The 27,590-nt window shown below is 41.4% G+C and overlaps 1 protein-coding gene across 4 annotated transcripts in view; it reads left to right on the top strand.

Moving 5' to 3' along the window:
* Positions 1-27,590, top strand: part of LOC124872469 (WD repeat-containing protein 7) — a 137,015-nt gene that overhangs the window by 75,115 nt on the left and 34,310 nt on the right. For all 4 annotated transcript variants that reach the window (XM_047372518.1, XM_047372517.1, XM_047372516.1 and 1 more), the window contains 6 exons: positions 6,583-6,810; positions 14,721-14,907; positions 26,030-26,147; positions 26,242-26,391; positions 26,479-26,561; positions 26,813-26,912. In XM_047372518.1, the coding sequence (XP_047228474.1) occupies positions 6,583-6,810; positions 14,721-14,907; positions 26,030-26,147; positions 26,242-26,391; positions 26,479-26,561; positions 26,813-26,912 (866 nt within the window). The remainder of the gene's footprint in view (positions 1-6,582; positions 6,811-14,720; positions 14,908-26,029; positions 26,148-26,241; positions 26,392-26,478; positions 26,562-26,812; positions 26,913-27,590) is intronic.

Raw genomic sequence — 27,590 nt, 5'->3', positions numbered from 1 at the left:
TGTATTTCCTTCACGCCTTCTTATATCCCTGTAGTTTTCTGTATTTTCTGCCTCTGTCCCTCATGCCATTACTCTTCATCATTTCTCTCCAAAGTCACCTGTCATTTATCATCATTCTGTCTTTGATACATTTCTGAGGACACCTTGACATCAGCATCAGATTAGGAAAGAAGCCATAAAGCAAGCACAGGAAAAATTAAAGTAAAGTATAAAGTGCTCTTTAAAGCAATGTTGATGTGAGTTATTAATTGTATTAGTGGAATAAAGCTTTCTCCTAAAGGTCACAGTTTTATCTGTTGAGTGACATTTCAGTTCCTCCTATGACATATCCTTAATTTCAGCAAGCTTGCCTCAACTCCACAGGTTGTTGCATTACAGCACTCTGCCTTCACTTTAATACATTCCTTTCTTTATGGATAATGTCATTTCTACCAAAACACCTTTTTATCCCGATCCATTTCTCATTTTTATGAAGATTTAGCTGAGCGGAGGCGAGTGCAGAGGGGCGCTCTTCTGTCCTCCTCTTTAGTTTATTGGGTTATGTTTGGGAGTAGGTTGGCCCACAAATAGGATTTAGACGCAATGTCATTATAATGGATCTGCTGGTTGCAAAGGAAGCCGATCAATAGGTTTCAAAAATCAATCAGTGGCTCCATGAGGCACAGATGCAGCAGGTAAGGACTGTCAGAAGGGGAAGTTGGCCGCTGAATTTCTGCTGAAAAACTTCACATCGTGCAAATAATTTAAGTTCTGTTCATCTCGTGTTTTGAAGCTCTTAGATTGTCTCAAAGCCTAATTTTGGACATTCCATGAATGATCCAGACTTCCTCTGGATTGAAACGGCGTGGTTTGGTTGGTTGGGCAGTTAGTTTACTTGATGGATTGGTTTTCTGCTTTGGGTTTGGTTGGTTGGTTGAGTTGGTCCAGGCCTTAACCTGATTGAAATCCTGTGATCGGACCTTCAGAGAAATAAAATTCTGAACATACACTACAGACCAAAAGTTTGGACACACCTTCTCATTCAAAGAGTTGTCTTTATTTTCATGACTATGAATATTGTAGCTTCACACTGAAGGCATCAAAACTATGAATTAACACATGTGGAATTATATACTGAACAAAAAAGTGTGAAACAACTGAAAATATGTCTTATATTCTAGGTTCTTCAAAGTAGCCACCTTTTGCTTTGATTACTGCTCCGCACACTCTTGGCATTCTGTTGATGAGCTTCAAGAGGTGGTCACTTGAAATGGTTTTCACTTCACAGGTGTGCCCTGTCAGGTTTAATAAGGGGGATTTCAAGCCTTATAAATGGGGTTGGGACCATCAGTTGTGTTGTGCGGTGGAGTTGGATTCAGTACACAGCTGATAGTCCTACTGAATAGACTGTTAGAATTTGTATTATGGCAAGAAAAAAAGCAGCTAAGTAAAGAAAAATGAGTGGCCATCATTACTTTAAGAAATAAAGGTCAGTCAGTCCAAACAATTGAGAAAACTTTGAAAGTGTCCCCAAGTGCAGTCGCAAAAACCATCAAGCGCTACAAAGAAACTGGCTCACATGAGGACCGCCCCAGAAAAGGAAGACCAAGAGTCACCTCTGCTGCGGACGATAAGTTCATCCGAGTCACCAGCCTCAGAAATTGCAGGTTAACAGCAGCTCAGATTAGAGAACAGGTCAATGCCACACAGAGTTCTAGCAGCAGACACATCTCTAGAACAACTGTTAAGAGGAGACTGTGTGAATCAGGCCTTCATGGTAAAATAGCTGCTAGGAAACCACTGCTGAGGACAGGCAACAAGCAGAAGAGACTTGTTTGGGCTAAATAACACAAGGAATGGACATTGAACCAGTGGAAATCTGTGCTTTGGTCTGATGAGTACAAGTTTGAGATCTTTGGTTCCTACCACCGTGTCTTTGTGCGGCGCAGAAGAGGTGAATGGATGGACTCTACATGCCTGGTTCCCACCGTGAAGCATGGAGGAGGAGGTGTGATGGTGTGGGGGTGCTTTACTGGTGACAATGTTGGGGATTTATTCAAATTGAAGGTATACTGAACCAGCATGGCTGCCACAGCATCTTGCAGCGGCATGCTATTCCATCCGGTTTGTGTTTAGTTGGACCATCATTTATTTTTCAACAGGACAATGACTCCAAACACACCTCCAGGCTGTGTAAGGGCTATTTGACCAAGAAGGAGAGTGATGGGGTGCTGCGCCAGATGACCTGGCCTCCACAGTCACCGGACCTGAACCCAATCGAGATGGTTTGGGGTGAGTTGGACCGCAGAGTGAAGGTAAAAGGGCCAACAAGTGCTAAGCATCTCTGGGAACTCCTTCAAGACTTGGAAAACCATTTCAGGTGACTACCTCTTGAAGCTCATCAACAGAATACCAAGAGTGTGCGGAGCAGCAATCAAAGCAAAAGGTGGCTACTTTGAAGAACCTAGAATATAAGACATATTTTCAGTTGTTTCACACTTTTTTGTTCAGTATATAATTCCACATGTGTTAATTCATAGTTTTGATGCCTTCAGTGTCAAGCTACAATATTCATAGTCATGAAAATAAAGAAAACTCTTTGAATGAGAAGGTGTGTCCAGACTTTTGGTCTGTACTGTATATTGCTTGTTTGGAGGTGATGAAGGTCCAAGCCTCTTAAGGCTGCAGTTGATCATATAAATCAGCCCTGAATTAAATAAGTACTAAGAGCTTAGCTAGTGACTGGAATCAGATGATCTTTTCACAATCTGTAAATGCACCATACTTAAGTGCTACCAGGTTGTGCTGACAACAGCATCCTCATGAACTCTATTGGATACCAAACTACTCGAGTAAAACCTTACCGATCAATGGGATGATCTCCTTCAGTGTTTATCGCGCTGGAAACCCCAAACATAACCTCTTAACTGAGACATGCCCTACCAAAGTGGATTCCTCGTTGATACAATGATAAAATAGCTTGATGAGCATTTTAACTCTGTAGCATGATTGGTGCTGTTTGCTTTGTGAATCAGGCAGTAAGATGCCGTTTCGTCCAGGTAGCTGAGGTCCTGCGTGTCTTCCAGCTCTTCTCTTCAACTTCACTTTCTCTGTAAATTGAACTTTTTAGGGATTCTGGTTGGGAGTCCATCTCTAATTCTGTTATGTACTGGCCCAGTCTGGCCAGGGGGGTGGATGCCATCCATGTAATCCATTTATCAGAGCTGGTTGCTGGGCCTTCTTCCAAATGACTGGCTGGCTTTTAGCAATCTCATTATGAAGAGCACCAATATGGAAATATCTAGACAGGGAGCATGTCTGAAAAATGAGCACACAAAAAAAAATATTGGAGAAAATGCAGAATCCATGTAGGACATCGTTCACCTCCACTCTCCACTGACCAAACCGCAGACTGTGTTCCAGTTCAGTGTTGAAATACACCAGGATAGCTAACATGAAGCTGATCAGAAATTGATCAATAACATAATTATTGTAACGACTCCTGAAGCAACGGTGAGGTGGGATAACCAACAGCTAACTACAATGTTCTCTAACTGCAGAGCTCCATCATCCATGTAGAGGCTCCCTCCTTAGGCTCTTTACATCCACGTAGACTGATGCATTTACTCACTTAGCTGGAATCCATCTTGGATTTCATTCTGTCTCGGAAGCTTCTGGGATGCACAGTCAGCTGTTTTAGGAACAAATGGCTGTGTAACGATGCTTCGTTTGGCTCCATGAGGGATGATAACATCTCTCTGAGCCAAACGCTTAGTTGCTTCAGCTAAGCAGGGCAACAGAAAGTGATAGTTATAGCCAATAAATATCTTCACTCTGGAATGACAAATGTCTGTTTGCAAATTGTACTTTTTTTCAGAAAAATCCTTTTGCACAAAAAGCGGTAACATTTTTAATGATAGAAACTTCAATCACTGCTCATATCTTGGAAAAACAATCAGATTACAGAGGATTTGTTTTCAAAATATTCAGACCTCCTGCAGATGATTACAAGATCATCCTTGCAAAGGTTTTTGTACATTTCAGACGTTTCTTGCTGCTGGCCTCTTTGGATGCGAAACATTTCAAATGTTTGGGCTCTTTGGGATAACTTTGTCCTGTTCTTAATGCTCTTAACGACTACAATTTACAATCAACATTGACTTAAGAAAATGTTGAAACCAAAGACTAGCATGATGTTTGATCCCAATACAGTTTCAGTTTTTAATGAAAAAAAAAAACATTTCAGCAGCTTTTGATTTGCATTGGTAATGAAAGTAAGATGTTGGCTGGTAAACCTTGGGGTAATAAATACAATTTTAATACAAAGTGTCTTTAGTTTTTATAGCTTCAAAGAGAGTAAAACTGTTTTATCATGACTTTTATCTGCTCATTAAATACAAAACATTGTTTTTAAATGACATCATTTATTAAGAGAACAAAACTATCCAAAGATCCTGTGTGAAAAAGTAAGTGCCCCCTAAACCCAATAGCTGGTTGTTCCAACCTCAGCAGCAAGAGCTGCCATCAAGTGATAACTGGTAATGAGTCTTTTCTTTGGCACTAGTGGCCTTTATTGTACAATAGTTCAACTACAGTTCAACCCAGAACAACTGCTAGAACTATAGCCTAGGGTGCAAAAGGTTTATTTATGGGTCTGATGTAATATTCTAATCTTAAATGTTGTGTTTTCATTAGGTTGTAAGCAAAAAATAATTACCAGAAATAAAGGCTTGAAAACATCAGTTTATCACTTAATGTGCTAATTTCTTAAAATAAATTAACTTTTTGAACTGGTGTGTATCACATCTATGTCTGTGCATCAGACAGACAGACAGACAGACAGACAGACAGACAGACAGACAGACAAACAGACAGACAGACAGACAGACAGACAGACAGACAGACAGACAGACAGACAGACAGACAGACAGACAGACAGACAGACAGACAGACAGACAGACAGACAGACAGACAGACAGACAGACAGACAGACAGACAGACAGACAGACAGGTAGGTAGGTAGGTAGGTAGGTAGGTGCAGCAGTGTGCTCGTTCTTCTACACACACAGTGTTTTGTATGAGCTCCTTATTGGTCTTTTGATCCACAGCGTGTCCCCAGCTCTTATCTCCCACTGTGTAACACACATTTGCGGCTCGTACGCCGACTCCGCTCAGAGCGACAGCAGAACAAGCTCCCTGCTGAGCCGACCCTGTCACACGCGCGCGCACAAAGAGGTTATTTTGGGGTCGCCTCGCCGAACACAATGGAAGGGCACGCCCACCCACACAAAGACGCCCGCACGTGCCCAAAGTCCTGGCAGGAGTCTGTGAACATGACCGTCTGTGTGTTTAAATGTGTATGCAGTGTGACTAAAGGCTTTCAGAGCCACAATAAGACGTGTGCCTGTGTGATGATTAATACCAGGACAAAGGAAGTGTGCCCGCTCAGTTGTTATCAGCTCACTGGAGACTCACAGGCCTGCCTGCAGGTTTTTCAGCATGAAAAGAAAGAAATGAAAAGGTGGGATAAAAAGTCTCCTTTTATCCGAACCATCATCCTGACACCATCTTTAGACATTTGGGAATCAGCAGCAGCGCTCCGATGTAGTGCTGTAAGGATACAAGTCTTTGTCTTCTCTGGTTCGTCTGATTTATGTCAAGTTCTTGATGTTGTCTCTCTACACAGACTAAACCCAATGAGCATTCAGGGCATACAAACTAGGGGTAGTTGGAATCCAAATCTGCCTCCAGTTATACCTTTATACAGGATCACCTGCTGCTTGAAGGACATGGATGGCTGAATGACAAGTTCTTCTCATGTGCAACCATAACGTGTTGGGTTCAGGCTTCCTAAACAGTCTGCAAAAGCTTTAAAGACATACAGAGAGTGGAAAACAGTCTGTATTTCCAAACTTCATTTCATGTCCCATTGTCTAAACGTTGCATCTGTCCGACCGTCTGTTCATCTTTTTACAGTGAACTGTTTTATTTCTACTTTAAATGTGTCTGTAAAGTTTGGACATGAAAATTAGGAAAGACTTGGATTATTCAGTTTTCTAAAATGCAGTTTTCATGCTTCGTTATGGTGGCACATGATGTGACTATCTTGCAGGAAAGACGGTTTCTGTGCTGTTGTTTCGGCTATACTTGCCTCTATGATGTTTTTACAACATCTAACCTCAGCTGTATTCTTCTGCTTCTTCTGAAGTATTCTTCTGAGCATAATCTTTAGGTTTATATAATATTGTTTAAAATGAGGGTTATTAAAGAAGAGTCAAATAAAGGAATAAGTGACAATAATAGCCTAAAGCTTGTACAAGCACAGCCCTCACCAACTTACTGTGAAGTATTGCAACATTTTTTCTTTCTAGAGTAGCTGAAGTTTGTTACAAAGTTTACTTTGTGACGTAAAAACAGGATTGCTCAGTTCCAAAAGCTAACACCTATCATGAACGTTCATGCACAGACAGACTGTTGTGCAATAGTCCAAGCAAATCGATAAGGATTTCGGACCTTCTAACCTTAGATCCACAAAAAACAAAACTAAATCACAGGAAACTGCTGCCATGAACTAATGTGTTTTTATTGCTGTTCCTCTGCCAGGCTGTCTGTCCAACCTTCCCCCAAACGCCAAAAAGATCTCCAACTCATACGAGGAGCGTCGAAAGCAGGCAACAGCCATTGTTCTGCTCGGAGTCATTGGAGCTGAATTTGGTGCAGAGATCGAACCCCCAAAAGGTTCTGGGCGAGCTCGAGCTGGAGGACAGGTGCCTGAAGGTTTTGGACCAACAAGTGGAGGGTCGACTAACTACTCACTGGCAAGACACACATGTAAGTGCAGAAAGGGCTCTTCACTCTATGGGTAGTAGATGTATAGTAGAAACTTCTGGCTTCTTCATGAAAATCATACTTCCTCAATAATGCTTCACCCTTTTCTTTAAACAGGTTTTCTGTAGGATTTACGCCATGGAAGAAGGTTGATTCAGTTCTGCTCAACCATATTGCTGTTGACTTGGCCATATGTTTAAGTTATCCTCTAGAGAGACCCAAAAATGACCCATTTCCAGCTTTCTGGCAGAGGCCACCAGATTTTTATTTAAAAAGTATTTTCAGAGTTCATAATGTCATATACACTAACAAGGTTCCCAGAGCCCACAACATCACACATGCTCCACCATACTTAATGGTAGGCATGAGGTGCTTTCCTAATATTTTTCTTTAGTTTTACACCAACCCCACCTGAAGTATGTTTCTGAAAAGCTCAATCTTTCAGATGACATACCTCCATATGTTGATGTTTGTGATGGTAGGACAAAAACGGCTTTTCCAGGCATGACTCCCAAACACCTAGTTGGCATGTAGATAGCATCTAATGGTTGTTATGGAAACCTGGTGACATGATTTGACCTTCCGTACTGTCCTCACTGTGTATGGTGGCAAGATAAATCTGGTTCCTTGTCCACCTTGCTGGTCTCAGTTCCATTTGTTTAAAATTAGGAAATTATTAAATTTAGGCTAGGATCTGTTTTCTTGTAGCCATTTCCTGACTTGTGAAGATAAACATTCATCTGGTTCTCTTAAATGGCAAAGACAAGGTTCCCTTGAACTGTTAAAAGAAATAGGCCTCTGTGTTGGCACCATGTCTATACCCCAAGGAAACAAGAAGTCATGAATTACTAATGAAATATCCCCAACTACTGATAGAAATTAGCTTGAGTCTGCAGAACCGATAGAAAGTTCTTTTATTTGGTATACAGTCAACAAACGTAATAATGCTGCTTAAGGTTACTTTTTTGTCTAAAATGTTCTTTTTGAACATTTTTATCATTTATAATCATTATAAATGGGTACATCATCATCATCATTAATTAATTATATTTTAGCACATGTTGTTGCTCAATCTGATTTCCTTCCCAAGTATCTTACATTTAGTGTTTTCATGATATCGAAACAGCTGGCTTTGCTCCAGAATCATCATCTTTTCCAAACTCAGAACTCCACAGCTCACAAGGTAGAAACTTCAATGTTGGATTAGAGATGAGAAGAGAGAAGGGATTGATTTTCACCCACCAAGCCTGACACCTTAAGGAGCTCGGCCCTGATTTCCACACACACTGCTGTGCTTTGCCTGCAGCACTGCACCTTGGTGGGCATAAAACCTGCACTAAGCAAGGCTACTCTTCCATCCCACTGCTTCCAGACTGTGATAGGCTGCCTCAGGGGGCAATCCACCCAGCGACAGGACCTTTGCTCCCACTGATAGGCTGTGGAGCATGAAACCTCCTGGTTGGACCTGAGCACAGCATCGAGCTCACCTGTATGGAATCAATGAACACACGCTTCATCAGATGGAAATAAGTCCTGAGTGTGTGAACCCAGTGTATCACATGCTCTAAAAATGATTTAAAGAGGGAAACATTTCCCCCTTCATAATGTTCCTCCTCTTACTACCAAACTGTTTTTGAATTGATAGTACCAATGCAGGAAGATATTCAGGTGTTCATTCAAACACTTCCTGCAAACACTTCTTAAGGTGTCCAACATTCACTGCTGTGCATGTGTTGCTCTCACTTTGTTGAGGACTTTGAACTAAACATTGCTTTTCTTTTACGTCAAACTTGAAGTGAGCTCATCTCATCCCAGAGTCATTTAGGCACTCTAATCAGGAGTCAACAAATGATGTAAACTGTGTTTTTTAGCGATTAACTCTTGGTATTTTTGGCAGAAAAAAGCTGCAATGTTTTCTTTTCAAGGTGAGAGCTTGGTGACTGCTGTGTGGTCGCGCGGACGCGGTGTCGTTCAGCTTTTATGCTTACACTGGCATTCTAGCGTATCCCACTGCCATCACTTCGAACTTGACTATGACGCTTTGTCTTTGCTTTGAATCCAACTATACATGCTGAATGCTTGTGCCCTAACCACCAAAATGTTTAGATTAAATGGAAAATATTTTTAAACTTTGATTTTCTTGTTGCTGGGCAGCAGCTACAACCAAGGACTAAAGCCGCAGCTTAATACCTTCTATCACTTCTGACTTTTCTTGGCATGACACAATTAATTGGAAAAATCGGGATTAATTGATTATTGAAATAATCCTCAACTAATTTAGTATTCGAATAATTGTTAACTGGAGTATATAGACTTTAAAACATGCCATTTGCTCAATGGTTACCTGTTTTTTTTTTCTCCTCTCTCCAGTTATGAAATTGAAAGATGGATGGGAGTTGTTGTCGAACAGTCCTGTGTGTGATGAATGAGAGCTGTCTGCCCAGTGAGAGGCAGGGTACAGTAGTCTATACAGCAGAGCAGAGATTGATGTTTTCACAGAGTGAGAGGGGGGAAATGTTGGGGAGATGGAGCAGAGGAGAGGAAGGATGGTGACAGCAGGGTAGTGAGAGGGACAAGCTGCACTTCAGAGTTTCGTCTCTGCTCACAATTAAATGTCAGAAAACCCAGATCCCCTCCTGAGACTGTTTGCTGAAAACTGTGACATTTTCAAACATTCATGAGAGCTGATTGGAAATTGAGTTTCACTTCACAGTATTGGAAAGACAACAATGAAAGGCAGAAAAACAAATCAAACAAATTTAATTTGATCTTACAGGCCCGGTTTGTTTTCCACCGTTTGTGATGAACTTTGAGTCTAAGGGTGTTTTTACAGCTGAGGCGTTCAGTCCGTTTAAAATGAACTCTGGTTCGTTTCCCCCCGAGGTGCGGCTCGTTTGTTTAGATGTGAACACAGCAATCCCACAAGGGTGTGGACCAGAAAAACATCCGTACCGAGGCCTTTTGGAGGAGGTGGTCTTGGTCCAAAAGAACTCACGTGATCTGACGTTGATCGGGTGTACACTGCAAGCTATGATCCAAACGTCTTCCTGAAGCCAGGTTTGCATCGTGTTGTCGGACACGGTATCTCTGTTGCATAATGTCCTCATGTTCGCAAGTCTAGCTGAAAAACAACCACCGTGTTCTTCATGAATTAAGCATTTTAATCAAACTTTTACTTTGCTAATTTAAAAATCAGCATTTTCTAATGTAGATTTACACGTTGCTCACTCTCATGAAAATATCTTGTTTCTCTTATGGTTTTGTTTACTTCTAGTGTTTGTGCCTCTCTCTCTGCAGCCGGTCTCATCCAGCTTTCATCTAACCAAGTCCCCAGCATTGATTTACCTTCACCTCTCATTTAGGCTCAAACACAGGCAGATAAAGAGGGAGAGGGCAGCTGGGGAACGAAGGCACAAAGCCTGTTAGTGCTTGTTTCAGGCTGGTAAATTTTAGACATCACTAATCTGTCACTATTTCACACTCCCTCCTCAGTTCTTCCTACCTTCCTGCCTTGCCTACACACACTTTAATCACCCTCTGTCTGTTAATGAGACGTGTTTACTGCCTCAGCTAACACTTCATTATAGACAAGTGAGCTGTTGGTTCATCATTAATTAAAGGCAATTGGTGCAAATTTATACATCAGTTCACCCAGCTGTTCCAGTTGTGACAGATTGGAGGGAATTTCGTTGCAAAATATGTGCATTTGTTTTGATAATTAACAATTTAGCAAAAAAATAAAAATAAACGAGGGAAGCTCAAAGATTTTGCACCACCCGGACAGTCTGTCAGCTTTCGGTATCAAACCACCAGCGGTAGGATAGCAAGACCCGTTAACTTGGTCTTACATGTGTTTTTTGACCTCCTTCATCTCCTCATCCAGCCAATAGGTTACTGTTATATTGGCCGTATGTTTCTTTTCAGCTCTGGATTTTCAAATTTCCTGGAGGTTTCACAGCTTCAGTCACCTCATAACTGAACTGATTATGCTTTAAACACAAGGGGTGTACCGGTCCACCTATTCATTCTGAAAATATCCGATGTAGCCATTTGGGTTCGGTACCACATGTACCAAACAAACCCAGTGTTTTTTCATGCCTGAACAAAACGCAATGCAACGTCCTGTAGGGCATCTTTAAAAAGTGACACCAAAACAAAACACTATCACTCAACTGGAACCTTAAGGTTTCTCATGCAGCCACAGAGCAGAAAGAATGGTGGACTGGACCAGAACTTTGTGTCAGCGTACGCATCTTTCAACAGCAAAAAAGTACCTGCACTGAACTGAATTACTCACCTGAAACAAGTCGAGCCAAATGTAAACATCACTGGTTCTGGTGCATTCAAGCAGTCCAAAAACATGAGATGCAACAATACTTTGGTAACGTCGTAATGAGTCCATCTGAACAGACATTTCCCAACAGCTGCTTGTATGGTGCGTTCAAGTACATCTGGTACACTGGATTGTCCAAATATCAAAACAACTTTAAAGTGATTTGAAGCTTTTTTATTCGCAGATTTCTGCAAATTCTAAACAACTTCAACCCTTTTCAAGTGAATTTATTGTTGTATCATCCATCCGTCCATCTGTGTCCATCCGTCCATCCATCCGTCCGTCCGTCCATACATCTGTCTATCCGTCCATCCATCCATCCGTCCATCTGTCTATCCGTCCATCCATCCATCCATCCGTCCATCCATCCTTCCTTCCATCCATCCATCCATCTGTCTATCAGTCTAATCTCGGGAGTCAAGATAACAGCTAATCAATGCTAATAAGTATATTATTAGGTTTAAGGGCATGTTTTAAGTGCTTTTGAACCAAAAAGTTTGTTTAGATGTATGAAATGGAAGAAAGGGCTGAAATGGTACTGTGAAGGTATGAAAGGTCACAAATTTGGTGAAGGTGTAAACTGACCCAGTGCGCTCAGTTGTTTTAATAAACCAGCGACTAAACTAAGACTTATTTCTTAGTTTATTTAAATCATAAAATCAAGCTGGCCAGCTGCAGTGGGCAGGAGACCAAACTATTTGTAACTAAAAGTTTAAAATCCAAGGTTAGGCTCACAAAACACAATTTACTAGATTTTTATTTCAACAGCAGAGGAAGAAACAGAAACAGGCAGTAAACAAACGGGTATGATTGTGGCTGGTGCCAAACACTGTTGAGCTGGATGTTACGCTATAATCCTGAGCTTTAAACAAACCAATAACAAAGCCAAGCATGATTTCAGTGATCCAGAACATAGAAGAAGACATGGATAAAATAGAGTCTATTTCTTTTGAGTTAAATAGTCAGAAATCTTAACAATGTCGAGCAGCTGCTGTTAACTGAGAACCAAGGGAACATGGAAATAATTTATTTAATTTAAAGTCTTGTTGATATTTGTCTGCTAATGGTTTATAATAACCTCTCTGTGGGGGGTCAAAGGTTAGAAACTTCTCATTTCTGCTGATATTCATGAGGTTCTGTTTGTAGTTTCATCTATAACACAGCCATCGGTGAAGGTAGAATAACGGTCACATTGAGAGAAGCCTGTAGCTGAATGTTTCACAACCCCATCCCAGCGTGTGTGTGTGTGTGTGTGTGTGTGTGTGTGTGTGTGTGTGTGTGTGGAAATAAACCAATAAGAAAGGGCTGGATTGCCATTTAGGGTGGACGGGGGATGAAATGCCAGGAGATTCCAGCAGATGTTATTAGCCGTGTGTCTCTGGAGAAGTGAGGACCTTTAGAGTCACCACAGGATCATAACTAAAGTAAATGATCACTCCTATATTCCATGTTTCTTCATATCATGACTTTTTGTATTTGCATTTAAAGTGAAGACAGTATTGATCTCTGAGCAGACACTGCAAGAAGCAGAGGAGCTTTAGTGGTGCAATGAACTCCTTCATGTAAAAGAGACCTAACCTGAGGGTCCGAGGCTCAGAAATAAATCCAAATCATTTATTCTTCTGTCTTCCGCCTAATTTTAATGATGAATCTGCTAAAAGTTCTGCTTGTGAAACTGCATCGGGCAAACCGAGACAATCTGGGGGGATGTTTGCTGTGTGGGTGTACGTCTTTGGGGAAGCGAGATTGTTATTGAGGGATGGGGGGTGTTTTCTGGACTCTTTAATGGTCAGTCTGTCCCCACAGAGTCTGGCTCAAATGTCAGGTCAGCTATGAAGTGACCTCATGTCTCCATCCTCAGACTGTGCAGCACAGCATGCATTCTCCTGCTGTGCTTCATTCCTTACAGGAATACATGATTTCTTTATGGAAGCCTTAATTTAGTTGAAATGGTGTTTAACCTGTTTTTAACTTAACAGTCGGACCCCCAGTTTTAAATCCAACATTTTCTAGTGTATAGCGCTGAGAAAGTATTTGCGCCCTTAGAGATGTCTTTTGTTTTTATTGTTTTGCCTCACTGAAATGTTTCTGATCCTCAAGCTAATTTAAACACCAGACAAAGAAAATCTGAGTAATTACAAATAAAATTGTTTTTTTCAAAGAATAATTTCATTCAAAAAACTGTCTAAAACAACTTTGTTCTATGTGGAAAAAGTAAGTGCTCCCTAAATATAATAACTGCTTTGTGATAACTGGTAAAGAGTCTTTTACTGTGGAGAATTGATGAACCACTCTGAGGGATTTTGAGTATGATTGGCCTATTTAAGGTCACATTACAGCATCTCAATGGGATTTAGGTCCAGATTTTGACTAAGCCACTTGCTGGTGTGCTTTGGGTCATTGTCCCGCTGCTCTTGGCTTAAAGTCACAAACTGATGGTCCGACATTCTCCTTCAGGATTTTCTGCTACAGAGCAGAATTCATGGTTTCATCAGTTACAGCAAATTGTTCAGATCCTCCAGGCCATCACACTACCACCACCATGTTTGACTGTAGGTAGGGTCATCTTTTTCTGAATGCTGTGTTAACTTTAGGCCAGAAACGTCCACTTTTGTCACATCAGTCCACAGAATATTTCTCCAACAGTCTTCAGGATCATCAAGACGTTTTTTTGGTAAATGTGAAATGGGCCTTTGTGTTCTTTTGGGTCAGCATTGGTTCTGGCCATGGAACTCTATCATGGAGGTCATCATAGCCCGGTCTCTTTTTCTTATTGCAGTGAGGCCTGCAGAGCTTTAGATGTTCTGGATTCTTCTAGGACCTCCTGGATGATTCATTGATGAGCTCTTGGAGTAATTTCAGCAGGTTGCCCACTCCTAGGAGGTTCTCCACTGTTCCATTTGTAGATGATGGTTCTCACTGTGGTTCTCTGGTGTCCTAAAGCTTTAGAAGTGGTTTTGTAATCACTCCCCGGCTGATTGATTTCAATGACTTTGTTTCTCATTTACTTTTGAATTTCTTTAAATCAGGGCATCATGTGTTGCTTTTTGAGATCTTTTAGCCTACTTCATGTTGCCAGACAGGTTCTGTTTACATGTCCTGGTAGTAATCAAGTTAATGATTGGTTTAAACAGTTTTTTCCCCTTAATGAATAAAATCATCATTTCAAAACAGCTCTTTGTTTTTCCTCTTTGTCTGATATTTTAGTTTGATGATCTGAACCATTAAAGTTTTACATAAAAAGACAAAGATTTTTTCACTGCACTGTGGTTTCAGACGTGCCAACTCTTGGCAGACTGATTCTTGTCCACCATCTCTGGTTAGCATATGGACCAAATTATGTTCAAACTGGTCCATTTCTTCTGGCTGGTGAGCTGTTACATGTGACCCATTTGGACAGGAAGTAAACTTTAAAATATTTGGCATATTTTGAAGCTTTATTTGCTTTTTGTTTCTCACCCTGGTGTGAAGAAAATGACCCACATCCTCTGCATGAGATGCTGGAACCTTTCAGATTCTCCTTGACTTGGGAAAAGTTGCGTTAACTCTTACTCACTTGCTTCCTGTGGTTGTGTTTCAGGTAAGGCACTGACCTTCCTGCTGCTGCAGCTCCCCAGCCCCAAGCTTCCCGCCCACAGCACCATCCGCCGCACCGCCATCGATCTGATTGGCCGAGGCTTCACCGTCTGGGAGCCGTACATGGACGTGTCGGCGGTGCTCATGGGACTGCTGGAGCTGTGTGCCGACGCAGAGAAGCAGCTGGCCAAGTGAGTCGCACACATACACCTGAACGCAGCTTTATTAAATCAATGCAAAGGTGACCTGTTTCATACCGAGGTCAGGGAACCAATCAAACATCTACTCTAATGCAGGAGAACTGGAGGCTGAACCTCTGATTCTGAAGCATCTTATTGGTAGAAAATAAGAACTGAAGGCTACATTTTACACTTTTATGACAAATTCAAAGAATTTCCCAAGAATTTTGACATCTGTTCACCTTTCGTTCTGTCTAGGTGTCTAATATTCCACACCTTTAAGTTAGCAGGTAGATATAATCAGTAAAACCCGGTTCTGGAGTCCATAAGAATCTTATTAGGCATATTTTGTCACATTATATCTGCAAACTTCAGTGTATTTTATTAGGATTTTATGCAACAGGCCAATGTACCACATGATTGTAAAATGGGAGTAACATATTTTGACGGTTAAAACCTGAACAGTGTGGCGTGCATTTATATTCATGCATCTAATTCAGTCTGTGAATCCAGGCGAGTTGGAGCAGTGATGGTCTGTCACATAACATGAAGAAAGGTTAACGGGGGCGAAAACTTTAGCTTTCAGATGTTTTGGAGCCTTTTAAATGATCAAGCGAGCTTCCAAACCCTCAGGGTTGTTTAATTGACTATTGTGTTTATCTGATTGGCTGTTCAATCACCCTCCCTGATTGTGGAGCACAGACAGCAATCCTGTTAAAGCTGCGCGTATATTGTGTCAGACATTATAGAGCAGACACACTGAGTTATGGAAGCTCTGCTGTAATCTCATTGGAAGACATTATGATGATGTAGCGATGTCTGTCCCATTCTGACACCAGACTGCTGTCTGTGTTCTCAGCGCTCGCCTCCTGTCTTCATGCAGGCCGGCGGGAAACGCTGCGTTCAGCACATACGTGTTACTGTTAAACCTCCTCAGTGATCCCCTCTGGTTCTGGAGGTTTTTCACTTATGACCTTTAAAAATAATGTTTTTTTTTTTTTTTACAGAAGCTCCTTTCAGACATGCACTGCTGTCATTAATCTTACAGCAACTGAACTCATTACTGCCAGGTTCTAATGTTGCCCTCTGAAGCATTTTTCTACAACAACATTACCAGATTTAACCTAATAAACTTTATTTATTCTTTATGACACAATAACAGACCATCAGGCCAGCAGCAGCAGTCAGTTTCCCATCACCCACTCAAACAATCCCACAGATTTTATTGTTAGATCCTTAAAACAGCTAAAAGTTTTATTACTGCACAATAAAACAGGCCGCTGTGCCGAACAACAGCTGAAGTTTCTGCTCACTGTTCAGCATCTGTCGCTGTTTAATGTAATCTAACATATTTACTGTGGTTTCAGCTGTAATGAGTCAAAGATAACCAGACTAAATAGAAAAGGCAGTCTTTTATTAAAGGAAAAAGCTTCCAGTCATCCTCAACCTAATAGCCTCAATGTTTAAATCATGTTTTAAATGTGACTTTTCACATTTTAAATTCAGTTTCACCAGCCTAATCAGGCCTGATTAGTGTCAGACCTGTAGAATCAATAAGTTACTTAAATAGAACCTGTCTGACAACATGATGTAGGCTATTAGATCTCCAAAAGCTGCAAATCAGCTAAAGAAATTCAGGAACAGATTACAAACAACTTTACTGACATCTAGTCTGGAAAGGGTTGCAAAGCCATTTCTGAGGCTTTAGCACCTCCGAGGACCAACAGATTTTCTGTTTGCACTGTTTAACAGTTAATTCCTGCAGCCAAATAAAGTCTGGTTTACTTGTGCAAAGGGTTAGTTGTCAGTAGTGATCATAAAACAACAGTACAAATAAGTCTGGACTTGTTTTGTCAAGGTCCAGTGAATGCAGCTTTATTCAGAGTTAAAGGTGGTTGTAGATAAACACGAGGCTGAAGTTCTTATTTGTGCTGAAAAAGCAAGACGACATTCCAGAAAAAAATCAAACATCTCACAAGATTAAATGTTGTCAAACATCGACGTCAGGTTGTGACTCGTGCACCAAGGTCAACAAGAGCAACTTTTATCATCTCTGCAATGCAATGTTAACACAGCAATAAAATTATCTTGGTTTGTTTAAAGAAAATGTCTGGATTGTCAGTCAGTCATTTTCTACCGCTTCTTCCATAGTGGGTTACGGGGAAGCTGGTGCCTATCTCCAGCAGTCTATGGGCGAGAGGCGGGGTTCCCCCTGGACAGGTCGGCAGTCCATCACAGGGCAACACACAAACAACCAAGCGTACACTCATTCATACACCTAAGTGCAATTTAGAGAGACCAATTAACCTAACTGGCATGTCTTTGGACTGTGGGAGGAAACCGGAGTACCCGGTGAGAACCCACGCATGCACGGGGAGAACATGCAAACTCCATGCAGAAAGACCCCTGGCCGGGAGTCAAACCTAGGACCTTCTTGCTGAAAGGCAACAGTGCTACCAACTGCGCCACCGTGCAGCCCCCTGGATTGATATGAAAACAAATTTAAATATAAAAAATCCTGTACAGATGATTTATCCAGGAACAACTACAATCTAAAATCAAGCTTCATGGCTGCCAGCAGACAGTCATATGTCACAGCTAAAGCTGCTGATTGTATGAGTAAAGGTCACAAGTCACTCAGAGAGGTGAGTTCAGCAGCATTTTCTCATGTTTGGAACAGAAATCCGTCCTCCGTGCTGCACGCTCACATCCAAACTCGAGATGATCCCATTAAGGCTGAAACTGAAGCTGGGTCGGTCCGGTTAAATCTCTACGGATCTGTCTGCTGCTCTATGCGTTCGTCTGAGTGTGCGAAAGCAAAACCTTACAATGACATTTTAGGTAAATCTGTTTCTGTCAGACTGGAGACAGAAGAAGCTTTAAGAATAAATTTTGATTCTAAAACAACAAATTCTCCTGAAGGATGGTAAAAATATATATTCTAAAAACTCTCAACATGATTTGATTATGACAGAAATACATGTGATACCTGCAAGGGTTCAGATGTTTGTAAAGCAACTTTTGTCCGGTATTTGATCAGTGAGGTGTGGAAGTAAAATAGTCTCATTAGAATCAGACATTTTTTAGACATTGAATTTATAACACTGAATTTTTATCCTGTGCAATTATGTATGTGAATCTTGTTTTTTGTACTTAAAATTCATCTTCAAGAATTCGCCTGAAAAAATTAACCTGCAGAAATTCTCCTGCGAAAATTTGCCTGCAAACGTGTTGACCTTCTGGTGACTCAAGCCAAAGCCATCAGCACTTGATCGAGTTGAGCGTCTTTTAGCCAATCAGATTACGCTTATTTGATCACGTGACACACCATTGCCTTGAGCAGAGGCGAGTCTCTTAACAGTTTGCTGGATAGTGGCTTTAATGAAAATGAGTGATGAGATTTTTCTGCCAAAAATATATTATTACAAAACGGCGGGTAATTAACACCCATTTGAATCTCATCACTGATCTTCAGTGGTGTAGGGGTAGGTGGTGTAGGGGTTAAGCACATACAGGTGCTTCTCAAAATATTAGCATATTGTGATAAAGTTAATTATTTTCCATAATGTCATGATGAAAATTTAACATTCATATATTTTAGATTCATTGCACACTAACTGAAATATTTCAGGTCTTTTATTGTCTTAATACGGATGATTTTGGCATACAGCTCATGAAAACCCAAAATTCCTATCTCACAAAATTAGCATATTTCATCCGACCAATAAAAGAAAAGTGTTTTTAATACAAAAAACGTCAACCTTCAAATAATCATGTACAGTTATGCACTCAATACTTGGTCGGGAATCCTTTTGCAGAAATGACTGCTTCAATGCGGCGTGGCATGGAGGCAATCAGCCTGTGACACTGCTGAGGTCTTATGGAGGCCCAGGATGCTTCGATAGCGGCCTTTAGCTCATCCAGAGTGTTGGGTCTTGAGTCTCTCAACGTTCTCTTCACAATATCCCACAGATTCTCTATGGGGTTCAGGTCAGGAGAGTTGGCAGGCCAATTGAGCACAGTGATACCATGGTCAGTAAACCATTTACCAGTGGTTTTGGCACTGTGAGCAGGTGCCAGGTCGTGCTGAAAAATGAAATCTTCATCTCCATAAAGCTTTTCAGCAGATGGAAGCATGAAGTGCTCCAAAATCTCCTGATAGCTAGCTGCATTGACCCTGCCCTTGATAAAACACAGTGGACCAACACCAGCAGCTGACACGGCACCCCAGACCATCACTGACTGTTGGTACTTGACACTGGACTTCTGGCATTTTGGCATTTCCTTCTCCCCAGTCTTCCTCCAGACTCTGGCACCTTGATTTCCGAATGACATGCAGAATTTGATTTCACCCGAAAAAAGTACTTTGGACCACTGAGCAACAGTCCAGTGCTGCTTCTCTGTAGCCCAGGTCAGGCGCTTCTGCCGCTGTTTCTGGTTCAAAAGTGGCTTGACCTGGGGAATGCGGCACCTGTAGCCCATTTCCTGCACATGCCTGTGCACGGTGGCTCTGGATGTTTCTACTCCAGACTCAGTCCACTGCTTCCGCAGGTCCCCCAAGGTCTGGAATCGGCCCTTCTCCACAATCTTCCTCAGGGTCCGGTCACCTCTTCTCGTTGTGCAGCGTTTTCTGCCACACTTTTTCCTTCCCACAGACTTCCCACTGAGGTGCCTTGATACAGCACTCTGGGAACAGCCTATTCGTTCAGAAATGTCTTTCTGTGTCTTACCCTCTTGCTTGAGGGTGTCAATAGTGGCCTTCTGGACAGCAGTCAGGTTGGCAGTCTTACCCATGATTGGTGTTTTGAGTGATGAACCAGGCTGGGAGTTTTAAAGGCCTCAGGAATCTTTTGCAGGTGTTTAGAGTTAACTCGTTGATTCAGATGATTAGGTTCATAGCTCGTTTAGAGACCCTTTTAATGATATGCTAATTTTGTGAGATAGGAATTTTGGGTTTTCATGAGCTGTATGCCAAAATCATCCGTATTAAGACAATAAAAGACCTGAAATATTTCAGTTAGTGTGCAATGAATCTAAAATATATGAATGTTAAATTTTCATCATGACATTATGGAAAATAATGAACTTTATCACAATATGCTAATATTTTGAGAAGGACCTGTACATAGGCTGTAGTCCTCGAAGCGGCTGTCGCGGGTTCGAGTCCCGGACCCGACGACCTTTGCTGAATGTCTCCCCCTCTCTTTGCCCCTCCTTCCTGTCTACCTACTATCAAAATAAAGGCCTCTAATGCCAAAACAATTCTTCAAAAAAAAAAAAAAGATTGCACAGGATAAAAATTCAGTGTTATAAATTCAATGTCTAAAAAATGTCTGATTCTAATGAGACTATTTTACTTCCATATTGAGGTAATATAATGTTGGATAATACCTCCAAAATGTCCTGTTTGAATGTATAAAATGGGAAAAAATCTACTTTTTAGTTTATCATGTTTACCCCCCATGGAGAATAAATTCTCCATGTTTCCTACCAGCTCAGAACACAACATCTGCTTCCTGTATTTACATTTGGTTCTCCTGACCCAGACGCATCTGGCCAATAAACGAACTGAACGTTCTCGGCTCGTTTGTAGTGACAGGTTCTGTTTCGCTTGGAGTTTTTTCTGTGTGAAAAAAACCCAAACCACTAAGTTACCAAACTCACCAACTGCTTCAGACCAAAATAAACGGACCATAGATTGAAAACATCCTAAGATTCATGGGCGGAGCTCAGAACAAAGGGACCCCCAAGAGTTAATGATGTTGTCTTTATTCATGCAACCCATCAGACGTATCAGAATCATACAGCCTGAAACTAAACGGGCTGCTTCATTAGACAAACACTTCGGAGTGGTTGATGAGGTTTACTTTAGTATTTAGACACAAAAATACAGATTCATCTGAAATTAGTGCCTCATTCAGAGAATTTATTAGAAGGTGTAAAGAGTAAATATGAAGATGCACTCACTTCTTCTGTGATGGTCTGTTGCAGTTTTCCTCCCTGCAGAGTGAAATCCACAGAGCAAGCGTGCAGCCACAAACTGACAGTGAATGTATTTCCATGCAGCTGACCGACAGTGAGGCTTTTTGTCTGAATGCACCCCGCTAGTCGTCAACACACTCCATGTCAGGAGTGTTTCTGTGTGTGCGCGGTAATCCCTTTTCAATGGGAAATGATTTTTGAAAGCTCCCAGAGTAGAAGAATCGCACACGTTGATGGAAAAACCCCTTCAGAGAGATTTCCTTCACTCCTGCAAGGTTCAGCTTTCAGCTGGAATACCAACTGCAACATTTGCAAAGGGGTGAATTGACCCAGAGCTGCAACATTTTCAGGCCTGGTATTATTGCTATTATTAGGGATGCACCAATATGAACATTAATGCCAATATCTGATATTAATATTGCTGCTGATAACCGATATTTACCAATCTGTATGTTTCCCAACCTTTTCGACATTGTGATAAAACGACTTCACCGCCAACACTGCTTCTGTGCTTCAGTTAAACATCCCACAATCCTGCGCTGCGTCACATGACCAAACAACATGGCTAATCCCCTGAAACACAAACGGGAACAAGATGTAAAAGAACATCAGTTGTTAATATTGGTCCGGTTTTACTAATTGGACTGATGCAGATGCAGATATATCGTGCATCCCTAGTTTTTATGCATGTTTGACCGTCTAAGGAAAGGCTGGTTTGGTTGAAAGAGTTGGGAGATTTCATTGGATTTGTTGACTGTGTTGTGAAAACAGACAGTTTTAAGACAAAATGCTCTGAAGTCTTTGGACATTTAGGAGTTGCTGACATGTGGCTGTTGCTGGTTTTCCTCCAGTGTTGGAGGAGAAAACAGTCCTAGCAGAAAAATTCACAAATTCAAAAAATGAGGAAAATGATGGGCCGAGTCCTTTTTAAGGTAACATTTCCTCCCTGCTTTTATCTGGTCAGGGTGTTTGTGATATTTGTTGTCGCTGTGCGTGTTGAGAATCCTATTTTCCAGCAGGGGTGGATGAATGTGTTGGTTGGCTTGGTGTCATGCAGTGATGGGTACATGTTGCTGGCAGCTCCAGACAACAGGACGGTTCAGCAGCTGAAAGCAAACTAATGCTTCTGATCCATATTGATCCAGGTCGCTCCGAATCGATCAAACAAACCTAAAGGGATTCTGTTTTTAGTTCACTGGAAAGTGACTCTTTCCACGCGTCACTTAAAGAGGAAAAAACATGCATCAATATTATTTATTAGTTTGGTTCTGTTATCAATCAGTTTATTAATTTCATTATATAACTAATTTAAAACTAAATTAAATAGCTTTTCTCTGGAAGTCTATCTCCAACAGATTAATGTAAAAAAGTATTAAATAGATAAAAACACATAAAATCAGTTGTATAATATATAATTTATAATCCTAACAGCTCCAGCGTGAAGCAGATGCTGTGTGGCAGGGTTCAGGGTTCTGCTTCAGATGATGCATCACTGTTTGTATTTTAACACTAAACGAATGTGATTTTCTAGATCACATGCAGCATATCATACTAGCAATGAGCACCATTAGCACGCTTAGCGACATGCCTTTCTAGAAAATAGGTTTCTCCACCTTTTGTTCGTTTTCTCACCTTAATTTGAAAAACCTCACTGATGGAAAACGTTGAACTTTTGGTGTGATGTGTTTGTGCTGATATGTTGGTTGATTTTCTCTAAACATGATGCTGTTTTTTATGACCAGACATCTCTACTTTGGTCTCTTTGCCCCAGAATTCCTCTGGTTCATTCAGATGCTGGTGTCGAACCCTACGTCCTGCTGCCGTATTGTTTTTGGGAGAGGAGATTTTCTCCTTCAAACCTTCGTTAAGAACTATATTTGTTCAGTGTTTTCCTGTCATGTCATGACCTTTAACCTGCTAACTGAGGCCTGTAGGGTCTGAGTTGGAGCTCTTGGGTTTTTGGTTGCTTCAGGCTCTGACCTTTTGATTGGCAGCTGTTTGAGATGTTTTCCACTTGGGAATAATCTTTCTGTCTGTAGAATGATGGACTTTAAAAAGTTTAGAGATGACCTTAAACCCATCACAGATTGATGGGCAGCAACAGTTTCTTCTCTAGTGTCATTGCTGATGTCTTTCCATCCTGGCATGGTGTTTTGACTAGCAATCCTGACCCTTAAAATTCAGATTTTCTGGTGCTGGTCGGGCCGATGATGATCAGTTCACACATTCAGTTATTTTTTTCAGTGTTTTGCTGGAGTTTCTGGTGAAAGTGTTTGTTTGAGAACTGCAGCTCAGCAGTCAGGAAGCCAGTTCAGAAACCTCCCAAATAATCAATCTGTGAGCCTGCCAGCAAACCAACCGGTTAGCCCATCTGCACCCAACTGGGAGAACCAATCAGTAAGTCAGTCAGTCCCTAAACAGTCAGCCAGCCGTGCACACACACACTGCCATGGTTTCTTACAGTGGTGACTCGCTGTCATGTGACTGAGGTTATTCACTCCTCCCTCACATTGAAAAATCAATAGCTGCAGCCCTCGCTGTGTGACTCTGTATTGACTGGATAATGTCAGCATGCTATTGGCTGTGAATGCAGTCATGTTGCCAGGTTCACACATGCCGAAGCCTGAGTTTGAGTCTCTGCAGCTCTGCATGAAGCTCTGAGAGTTCAGCACAGATGCAACGTTTGGGCCACGATCCGGCCCTAAGCAGTCATTTTAGTGCAGACCTGCAGTAATTTAGTCTGTAATTGTTGGTTTATGGAGGTTCAAATGTGACACATTCTCACAGAAATTAAACCTCCTCTTAAATAATTATTTAAATGAGACTATATTAGCAAAAGTATTGGGTCGCACCACCAAATCAATGAATTCTGGTGTTTCAATCACTTCCATGGCTGCAGGTGGAGAAACTGAGTCCTGACCACAACCTTCTTTAACACCTTTGGGATGAATTAGAGCACAGGCTGCGGTTCTGCGGTTCTCCTAAACCTTGGAAGATGTTTACGGATTACTTAAAGTTGCTGTTGCTGGCAACGGTGGGTCCATCAACAAACTGGAACTTAAGAATAGGATGTCATTAAAGTACACGTTGAAGTAGACAGACACATTTTGGTTATATATTGTGTTTCTTCTCCTTCAAGAGTTATTTTTCTCCATATAAGGCTGCTTTAAAAAAATCTAAACTTTGCCTTTAAATTAGACGGATGAAAAGCGAAGGTGACTAAGTTTTAAACCTCGCAACATTCTCATTGGTTGTTGGTCTCCATGAGCCCGCCTCCAGCTATTTCTGAACATGGTTCTGCAGTTGGTTCGGTGGTGGAAACAGAACTGGAACTGGTTTGGAAAGTTTTAACCTAACAAAAAAATTAAAGCAGCAGATAATCGTTTTTGTCTAACATGTTTATTAACAAATATAAATCAATGCTTTATTTTCTTAAACAATTTTTACACAGAAAACAGAAAGGAGATGCAGCATAACTCCTCTGCAGATATGCCAGCAATATTTTTTCCCTGGGACACTTTATTTCATAAAAACAGATCAAATGGACGTGAACTAGTCTATTATGGGACTTTAGCTTTATATAGTAAACTATATGAACATAAATTAATTCAGTTTTATCCACTTTGAACACGTTCTTGTTAAAAGTGAACTTTACTGACTTTTGCATTACGATACTTTACAGTTTGTAGTGATTCGATTAGCTTAAATTAATTTAGTGATTCATTCATTTTGATTGGGTTAGACCGTTTTGACACCTGTCAGAGTAAATAAAGAGAAATAAATCTGTGTTTTGCTGTCAGAATATGTCAGAATATGTCAGATGTTCGCCTTTTAATAAACTCTGTTTTCTTTACACTTTACAGATACATTTTTCCTCCTTTCTACTGATTGTTCTCATGTTTTGCTCATTAAAATCATGCTTAGATTTGTTTTTCCGCTCTCCTTCAGCACAGGATCATATCACGACATCCGGCTCAACGGTGGTTTGCACCAGCTGGAAAAAAAAATAGAAATTTAATTCCAGAAATAGTTTTATGTATTTTTGACCAGATTTCTCCGGTGTGGGTGGGTATGGTGAGGTGTTGCATGACTATTTGGTAAAAGGAATATTTCAGCCCAGCTCTGTACACATGTCTCTGCTGATAATCTGGATTATGTCATTAAATGTTGGTCATTAACCTCTACAGGCCTCAGCACAATTAACTCCCTGCGATTCTGCAGCTTTATATCAACACTGTGACTGTTTCCAATTACAGCCGCATCTCCAAATGAAACGAAGCGCTTGCGTTTAGCTGATTTATTGCCAGTTTATTAGCAGCATTAATTAGATGCTGTGCAGCTGTGATGTGTATTCAGAGGAGATGAATCATGAAGACTTCACTTCCTCTCTGAGGGGTGTGTGGACAGCTGTTCGGATGTGTGTGTGCGTCTAATGCCTGTTGCATTGTGGGAGTCCATTATGCTGTCGCCTGCTGAATGGCTCCCATTGACTCGGCCTTGACATTATAAGCTACTCGCTAATCTCTTCACTCCATATATTAGCAATGCTCAACCTCTCTGCTGGCTTTCTTCTTCTTCTCTTCCTGAAGTGGCTTATTTTTAACGTCTCAATCCAGCTTCAAATCGTCACAAACCAACGCTGAATAATAAATATATGCAATGAAAAGCTTTATTGCCACTTACTGCCCTTGACATTTGACGGCACCCCTGGTGAAGACACGTAAAAGCCTTGAAATTAAATGTAGCTTTTATTTATTGTGGTAGTATATGACTTTTATACGGTGGGACAACCCACCAACACCACTGTAAGACATAGGCAGGAGAAAGCCTTTTCTGTTCTGCCATCACAAACTCAAACATGTGGAGTTTACTGAACTCTGTGGTTCTGTGATGCTGCGGGCCCATTTTTCCTCCACAGACCCTGAGAACCTCGTAGTTTTTAATATATCAGGACTTTTTAAATAAAAATCTGGTCATCAGAAAACTGAAAATGGGTCCTGAATCCTGTAGAACACCTTTGGGCTGGGCTGAAGAGAAGAGAGCAGCAGAGAGGAACCAGAACCCTGAACCATCTACAGAGAGGCTGGTCTCTTCTTCGATATGCTCCAGCCTAAGGGAATGCTTCTGATTCAGTTTTTCTGTGTTCTCGCAGCATCACCATGGGTTTGCCCCTGAACCCTCCTGCAGATTCAGCTCGCTCCGCCCGCCACGCCCTTTCTCTCATCGCCACCGCCCGTCCACCGGCCTTCATCACCACCATCGCACGAGAGGTGAGGCCAGAACATCCCAGAAAGCGACATCTGGGGGCTCCTCCTCATTTAGTTTTTATTTTATGTTTCTGACCGCGTTTGTTCGTTTTCTTAGGTTCATCGTCACAATGCCGCTCAGGCCAACTCTCAGTCGCAGCAGAACGTCCACACCACCACCCTGGCCCGAGCGAAGACGGAGATACTGCGAGTAATCGACATCCTGATCGAGAAGATGCCTGGAGACGTGGTGGACCTGCTGGTTGAAGTAAACTAAACTCAACAAGCTTTTATCTGTAAATACATCTAAAAACATCACAACAGACGTTCACATTGTGATCATCTGGATCTTTAGGTGATGGACATCATCATGTACTGTATTGAAGGCTCTCTGGTGAAGAAGAAAGGACTGCAGGAGTGTTTCCCTGCCGTCTGCAAGTAAGTGTGTATTACATCTTCAAACCAGTCAGTGTGAACTGATGGAGTATCTGACACTCTGAGCCACTGACAAAGGTCAGAGGTCAGTTGGATGTCAGCAGGTCAGTATGTTTCTTGTGTGTCTGTGAGCATGTGTTTCATGTGTGATTGGTCTCAGTTTCCATCAAAGTTCTGTGAAGTTCTGTCTCCTCTCCTGAATATTTGTGGTAAAACTGCCTTCATGCTGAAGCTTAATGTGTCTGTTTGTCCAGGTTTTATATGGTGGGTTACTGTGATCGAAGCTACAGGATCGCCGTCGGAGCTCGGCAGGGTTCAGTGGCTCTCTACGATGTTCGCACAGGGAAATGTCAGGTAGGTAACGGAAGATCTTCTAACATCTACCCCTCAGGTTGCTCTGCTCATGGCTCCTTCTGTCGTCTCTCCACTTCACTCTGTCACTTCATCCTTCTCATATCTGCTGTTCTCCCATTTATCTGCTCCTTCATCCATCCATCCATCCATCCATTTATCATCCATCCATTTATCATCCATCCATCATCCATTCATCCATTTATCATCCATCCATCCATCCATTTATCATCCATCCATCATCCATCCATCCATTTATCATCCATCCATCCATTTATCATCCATCCATCCATCCATCCATTTATCATCCATCCATCCATCCATCCATTTATCATCCATCCATCCATCCATTTATCATCCATCCATCATCCATCCATCCATTTATCATCCATCCATCCATCCATCCATTTATCATCCATCCATCCATCCATTTATCATCCATCCATCATCCATCCATCCATTTATCATCCATCCATCATCCATCCATCCATTTATCATCCATCCATCCATCCATCCATTTATCATCCATCCATCCCTCCATTTACCATCCATCCATCATCCATCCATTTATCATCCATCCATCCATCCATTTATCATCCATCCATCATCCATCCATCCATTTATCATCCATCCATCCATCATCCATCCATCCATTTATCATCCATCCATCCATTTATCATC

The sequence above is a fragment of the Girardinichthys multiradiatus genome, chromosome 8 (genome assembly GCF_021462225.1).
Source record: "Girardinichthys multiradiatus isolate DD_20200921_A chromosome 8, DD_fGirMul_XY1, whole genome shotgun sequence".
NCBI classification, from domain to species: Eukaryota; Metazoa; Chordata; class Actinopteri; order Cyprinodontiformes; family Goodeidae; genus Girardinichthys; species Girardinichthys multiradiatus.
This window is presented reverse-complemented; position numbering and strand designations above follow the sequence as displayed.